The following is a 7,592-nucleotide window of genomic DNA, read 5'->3' as shown; positions in this document are numbered from 1 at the left end:
AGATAACTCAACAGTAATTATGTAAAAACAAAAAAAAAACAAACAAAAAAAATCACACAGGAAACCAAAACAGAGGAATTGGGGGAAAACAAAACAAAAAAAATACAGGGCATTTTTGAGAGAAAACAAGAGGAGATGAAAAAAGAAAGAGGAACAGAGCAAATGAGGGAAGAAAGCAGGAGGGAGTTCTTTTAGATCTACAATCAATCAATCAATCAATCACTCTATATGGCCATGGCTCATCTGTAGAGAGCTGCTACTCAATCAATCCATACATCCATCCAAATGTATGCCTAAAGCTTTTCCTTCATGGAATCATCCTATAATGGATTAATCAGTACCATCACTACTACTTCTACTTAGATTTTGCATCTAAATCTATCCATTGCCCCGCCCCCTCCCCCCCTTCCCCTTCCACTGAATCATATCACATCCTCATGCCTTCTCTTCGCATCCAACACGCCGGCCTTCTCCTTCTTCTCCTTCTCATGCTCTTCTTCGATCCGTCAATCAGAAGCATCACTCATTCACATCCAATTCAAGCTCCTAATGACATTGCAACCCATAACAGCATACTAACATCGGCATCCACCACGGCAACTACCACAAATGATGGTGATGAGGCTGAGATACTGATGCGCGTGAAGGCGGGGCTCGATCCGGACGGCCGAATCCTACACTCATGGTTTGTTCCCGGCGGCTCCTTCGAGGGGGTATCGTGGAACGAGTATGGAAGAGTTGCAAACATATCACTACAAGGAAAGGGCTTGTATGGTTTCATCCCTAGCTCCATAGCCGAGCTCACGTCTTTGTCGGGCTTATATCTACATTACAACCACCTCTCAGGTCCGGTGCCCGCGGTCCTATACAAGTTGTCTGGCCTAACTGAGCTCTACCTCAATGTGAACTCACTCTCTTCCACTATTCCTTCAGAATTGGGCCTCCTCTACAGCTTGCAAGGTATATACACCCCTAATTCATCTCTCTGTCATATGCTTTTATCATCTCTGCTGCCATTTGTCGTGATGAAATGCTGAAATGTGGTTCAAAAAATTGAAATGAGAGACGATGTAATATATATATATATTTGTTTTGTTCAGCTCTTCAGCTATGTTGCAACAAATTAGAAGGTTCAATTCCCATGGAGCTAGGGGCATTGAAGCAATTGACTGTGCTTGCTTTGCAACATAATGAATTGAGCGGGGAGATTCCTTCGAGTTTGGGCTACCTGGAGTCAATCTCGACGCTCGATCTGAGCTACAACAATCTTAATGGAAGCATCCCAGAGGAGGTTGGAGACCTCAAACAACTTACTATGCTTGATGTAACCACCAATTCTCTCTCTGGCCCTGTTCCACAAGGTAAATCCTTCCTTCTTACTAGGACAGAAACAAAATAACCCTCCCAAGAAAATGCTCCTGAATTCTCCTCATTATAATTTGCGAGTCTCCTCTTCCTCGAATGTTCCCAAGTTCTCCATATTAGGACATGGGCATCTTTTCTTTGTCTTTAATTCCCCAAGAATGCCCTGGAGTTCTCTGTATTAGGGTGTAGTTTCTTTGTATTTCTTGAAAATGCTCCTGAGTTATCATTATTTCGCGTAACTGCCCTTGGTCAAACCGCGGGTGAAATGACTATATAATTGTGAAAACAACAAGGGTATGATGATGATGAATTTTTTTAGCAAGGGCATAACGAAAGGTCAAGTAAGGGGATGTAGGTTGCCACACAATTGAGAAAACAATGGTGTGATTGGAATGAGCATGTAGCGGTTCTTCAGTGTTTTCAGTCCCAAATATCATGGAAAAAAGAAAACGTGAGAGGGGTTTCTCTGTATTTCATGTTTCTAGGTTACTTCTCATCGGCATTGGACTGACTGAAGGGTTTTCATTCGGAGAAATATTGAACGGTTTTCGGAGAGGGATATCAGTTCGGCCATTGTTGAAAACTAGTTATAGCTGAAACTCCCCCAGCCTTTCTGATTTCTTCGACATTGTCAAAGCAATTTACTGAAAATGCTCTTACTAAATAGTAAAACATTGTCACAAGAGAGGTATCATGGTGTCATTCGTTGAAAACTTAGTGGTATGCTTGCAATACCCGAAAATCGTGACGGTAATCAAGCTTTGCAAAGTTGATCTATGAACTAAGAAAAACTCTGTTTCATGAGCAAAGCATAGATCAAGAAAGACTTAACACTTGAATCTCATGTAATTCTCAGGATTGCGGCGATTGAAACAAGGATTCCGATACAGCAACAACTCGATGCTTTGTGGTGATGGGTTCATGGACATGTCAGTCTGCAGTAGTACGGTTAATAATCAGCCTGATGTGCCATTGCCCAGTTCAAAGACCACAATGCTGTCGCCTGATTCATCGAATGGTGCCACTTCAGCTGCCGAATCTGCAGATATCAACAAGGAGAGTCATATAGACCCTAATTCTCCAACCAAGAGATCCGTCCTGAGTCATCGAACAACCCGAATTGCGGTCATCTCGGGTGTTTCAGCATTTGCAGGTGGGGCAGTTGTCATCAGCCTCCTCGCGTTTGTCCTCTTCCGTAGACATAAGCAAAAGATAAGCAGTGCATTTGAGCACGGACCTGTCGATCCTTCTGTTAAATATCCCCACGCCCCCCCAAACTCTCATGTCTCCACAAATTACCATTATCACGATATCAAGGGTGCTGGGGCTGGGGGCATGACTAACCATGGATCTTCAATTGTAAGCAGTAATCGCTCTAATTCAATGGGGTTCATGAACTCTTCATCAAAGCTTGATGGTAACTTCAATGCTGCCGCCGCCGCCGCCGCTTCCACTTCTAACTCATCTTCTGCATCAAGCCACCGTATCACTCGCTCCTTTGGTTCGTTTAGTGGTGTTGTCTTCTTCAATGGATCTCATCAGAGCTTCCAGTATGATCTCGAGGAGCTCGAGATGGCCACCAATTTCTTCTCCGACAAGAATCTCCTCGGGAAGAAAGGGGCACACTCGGCTGTCTACAAAGGCATACTAAAAGATGGTTCGTCAGTTGCCATTCGGGCCCTAAACAAGGCGAGCTGTAAGGTGGCCGGTGTGACTGAGTTCAAATCCATGGTTGCCATCATAGCTCAACTCCGTCACGAGAGCATTGTTTCGCTCAAGGGATTCTGTTGCTCCTCGGGCAAAGCCGACTTCTTCCTTGTGTATGACTTCATGACCAATGGGACTCTGCAGGAGCACCTGGAGAAGATCAAACCAGCAATGTCAACATTGAAGCTAGGTGCCTACACCGACACAGCAGCGAGGATGCCATCATTGCTGGATTGGACAGCAAGATCCCGCATTGCCACTGCCATCGCGCGAGGTACCAAGACCCATTCTTATACTCTTTGAGATTTATACCACATTTCTGCATACATAAGTCTTGATTTCTCATGTTTATTTATACCACATTGCTGAATACATAAAATCTTGATTTCTCTCATGTTTACAATCTCCTTTTCCTTTTTCTTCTGCTTCAGGACTCCACTTCATGCACAAAGGAACTGAGAATGTGGTCCTGCACCAGAACATCTCGGCAGCGAATGTCCTGCTTGATGAGAATTGCAACGCATGCCTCTCGGATGCGGGGCTCCACCGCCTTCTTGCCGATGACATAGTCTTCTCGGTCCTCAAGGCTTCGGCTGCACGGGGCTACTTGTCGCCCGAGTATGTGACAACGGGTGGCCGCTTGACGGAGAAGAGCGATGTCTACGCTCTCGGGGTCTTGCTATTACAACTATTGACCGGAGAGACGCCTCTCTGCTCGTTGGGCCACCATGAAAACCACAGGCCTAGGACCCGCTCCGCATCTCATGGACCTCCGAACCACAACATGGTGAGTTGGGCAAGGTCCCTCATTGGTGCGGGCTGCGTGGATGAGCTCATGGACCCATCCTTGAAAGGCAAATTCTTGAGTGTAGCAGCCACACATATGGCGGCCGTTGCCTTCGCCTGCACGCACGAAGACCCCTTGGAGAGGCCCGACACCACAGAGGTGGTCCGGCTCCTCCAGAAGATGGATGCTTGTGCGGAGTCGGTGCTGGAGGCGGGTCTCTCGTCGGGGGAGGACTATACTCGAAGGCAGCAAGCCCTCTTTGCAGAGAGGTTGCTAGATGACGGCCGATAATCTCTCCGATTCCTCGCGATCCCGATCCCGATTCCATCGGATCTCATAAAATGGATTCCGATTCCCATCAATCCACGTAAAAAAGTACATTGGATTCCGATTTGCGATTCTGATCCCCATCAACACAAGTAAACAACCCCCCCGAAAAAAAAAGGAAAGCTGTGCTCGTTCGTTCGGATGCTTGTCTATGTTTTTCAAACCTTTTTTCGCGCTTCGATCGACTCATTATACTTAATTATATCGAGGCTTTTTCCAGGCGCATTTGCCTCACGCTGTCTCGGTCTCAGTCTCTCGAGAGGCGATACATTATGTAAAAACCCAATGTTCCAAGAATGATAAATTGGAAGTGTTTGTGCGTTTTCTGAAGTTTGTCATTGTATGTTGATCAATTCAAAAAAATTCAACATCCTCATTATATCTAGCTAATTTAGTTGTCACTTTGGATAGTCTAACATGTGAAGGACTAAAATGGATAAAATTACTCCCAGTTACACATTTTCTATTGACCATATTGAATATGTCATTTTGATTATGTAATTTGATTGCAGTTACTTCTAGTTATGGCTGAGGTTAAATGATTAGCATGTTCCCACAGTTCATTTGTATGATTAATGTATCAATCTTGCTTGATTGTATGATTAACTTGCAAATACAATCTGTTTGTATGATGATCATGTTAATACAGTTCGATTGAAAGTAAATCTGTAAAGTTATAGCATTACAAATTTGTAAGTTTGCAATGGATCATATAATAATGATTTTGAACTCTGTTGTCATAAGGTGATCACCATGGAATTAAAATGACATTTTGTAATTTTTGACCCTCCTGCTTGATGGAATTTGAGTTGAAAAACCTAAGTATCAAATTATTCAACCTTTCATGCTAAACTTTTAGTGGATTAAAATTTTATGTTTACATAGAAGACAACAATCATGAGACATCTCCTAAATTCATCCATTGTAAAAAGTCCACCCATCCATCTCCATCCATCTGCTTGTGCTAGTGCTCTAGAGGATACATGTGGGAAATCATTAAGAGAGAGTAAATCTTGTATGTTCCAAATTATATACATTATAAATTATAATATTACATTCTTAGATAGTAATTGATCTAGAAGTAACGAATGATTATATTTTCTTCTTATCTAATATATTCATATGTAACTCGTAAAGGTTAGAAGTGCAGGTACATTCACATGTAGTGATTGATGAGGCCATTATTGGATTACTCCTATAGTTGTGTCGTGGCATGAAAATGTCGATGGAAGCACAATTGTCCCATATGTTGTGCATTACCCTAATGTACTTGCGTAGTACATCAAATGTAAAAATAAGTGGCTCGCTCTTCAGTTTCATGGTAATGTGATTAAAATGAGGTAAAAAGAAAATGACTTCTAAAAACATGACCAAAGCTGTTCCAAAAACCTTTCTTCTAAATTAAGATAGAGATGTGTTGAATCTATGTTTGACCACGACCGTGGCATAATTTTGTGAAGTGAATGTTACAAAATGTTCTGCAAGCTTGCATTTGCTTAAGACATCATTATTGTACAATGCATGTATGCATGACACAATTGAAACACAACAAAATGCTCCCGTGAAAAGATGATAGATGAATAAAGGGGAGTATTTCTGACATGCATAAGACCGGATTCCACTTAGTCTTTTGGAACATGACCAATAAAATTAATTGAATAATTTTAATACTAAAATGTCCCTTTTGTACTAAAAGGCATTGGCCACAATAATCATGAGATATTGCACAAATTGAATCCTTTAAAGACACATATGGGCTCCATTACTAACGTGTAGACATATTAGAACTTCAAACGATCACTTACTAATATATAGATTGATTGAAAACATGATGATCAAGTACTTGTACAATTACTTCAGTAAAGAGATGTTATATTGCATGCATGACTATGATTCCACACAAATGTAATGTACATGATATTCATCACAAATACAATAATGGATATGCAGTTACATGTCAAATTGTCATCTTAGCGTGCTTTTATTAATTCATTACTACATATTCATGCACATTACACTATACTCACCTCTTGTTGTGGCACAAAAATCTAGTCTATCCTTCGAAATGAACTTATAATAACACTTTTCGTGAGATAAATAAATAAATACTTAAAGTCAATGAAAAACCTAGATACGACGTTATCACAATAGTTTGACATCATAATCACATCATTGTCTTTGAAAATAACAAAGTTTAGAAATATCTTAGGTTGTCCATTTCCCAATAAATGAATCGAACTACATAATCAAAGGTAGTAGGCTATGTTGCTAATCTCATTCACAATAAAACAATACCGCTATAGTAGGTTCCACAAGTTTGTGACAATGAGAGTGTCATATTCCATCATCAAGTCTAAGGATTGATGAGATTAAATTCCCTATGGTCAGTTTAAGTATATTGGATGTCATTTATGTTTACATTCTTAATTTAATACATTTGCTTCATTTTCTTTGTTGAATACATTTGATTTGTTTCAAAGTATTCTTCCTTCATCATCCTCTACAATTATGGATGTTGTTGTTTCTTAGTAATTACAATCTAATCCACTATAATGTGAGTCTGGAAGAAAGGTTTTGTCGTGACCCTTTTGTGTTTATTTGGGTTGGTTGAGGTATTGAACTAGTTCAGGATTCAACAAGGTATCGATACATATCTATGCTATTGCATCTCCAATATCAACACGATATTACGGAAACATGATGCACTCGTTGCCTTTATCATTTTCGATTTGTACTTGCCTATGTTGGGTGCTATAAGAACCAAACAAGTATTCTTTGAATACGGTGAACATGGTTGACCATTAGAACTAGTTGATTAAGTTTTTCAACCCTTTAAAATACCGTTTTCTTCAATAATCCAAACATGGCTTCTAATTAGGTCATTTTGATTTTAACAACTATTTCTTCGAACTTGTCAAAATGTTTTTAGATACATGTAAGTTTTGTTTGCCATCATAATGATATGTTATATGGTTTCATTCTTTTGTGTGGTAACGTTATTAGATGAAATCCATAATTGAATATATATAAAAAATTGAAAGGAAGCTTGAACCATTGAGAAATATTGCATTTGAAGTAATTAAAGTCTTTGGAGGAGGTGAAATTGAGTGCTGCTGAATTTAGTTAGTAATAATACTTCAATTTGGATGTAGTTCTACCATAACTTGTTAAGTTGACTTGGTACACAAGTGGATGTAGCCACTCTTCTTCCAGATCTTCATTATCTTCCTACCTTTATAACCGAATAAGTTCATGTGTTTTCTTTCTTATGGGTTCCACATGCTAGTGGCTTTTACTACTAAATGCAAGTGTATTGATTGCAATAACAGATATGTTTTTTGTACTTCAATAATAATAAATGTAAGAAAATCAAGATGGCCACTTGGAAAAACCATCAAGAGACAAA

General features: G+C 40.0%; 1 protein-coding gene across 1 annotated transcript; it reads left to right on the top strand.

The window, feature by feature from the left end:
- Positions 1 to 411: 411 nt before the first annotated feature.
- On the top strand, positions 412 to 4,788 carry LOC147858722 (uncharacterized). The gene is made up of 4 exons (XM_087325878.1): positions 412 to 960; positions 1,101 to 1,361; positions 2,222 to 3,346; positions 3,504 to 4,788. Exons 1-4 carry the CDS (start codon positions 438 to 440, stop codon positions 4,148 to 4,150), a joined length of 2,556 nt encoding a protein of 851 aa, XP_087182004.1. The 5' UTR covers positions 412 to 437; the 3' UTR covers positions 4,151 to 4,788.
- Positions 4,789 to 7,592: the final 2,804 nt, after the last annotated feature.

This window comes from Azolla caroliniana, unplaced genomic scaffold, assembly GCF_043228905.1.
Source record: "Azolla caroliniana isolate FFs.n. ecotype wild unplaced genomic scaffold, voAzoCaro1.0.p SCAF_10, whole genome shotgun sequence".
NCBI classification, from domain to species: Eukaryota; Viridiplantae; Streptophyta; class Polypodiopsida; order Salviniales; family Salviniaceae; genus Azolla; species Azolla caroliniana.
The sequence above is the reverse complement of the archived record's forward strand: the minus strand, read 5'-3'. Positions and strand labels throughout refer to the sequence as shown.

Excerpts from the sequence above, each read along its gene's own strand:
- LOC147858722 (XM_087325878.1), top strand. The coding sequence starts at position 438 with ATGCCTTCTCTTCGCATCCAACACGCCGGCCTTCTCCTTCTTCTCCTT. Across the intron at positions 961-1,100 it reads CCTCCTCTACAGCTTGCAAG|CTCTTCAGCTATGTTGCAAC; the intron begins GTATATACACCC and ends TGTTTTGTTCAG. Across the intron at positions 3,347-3,503 it reads TGCCACTGCCATCGCGCGAG|GACTCCACTTCATGCACAAA; the intron begins GTACCAAGACCC and ends CTTCTGCTTCAG.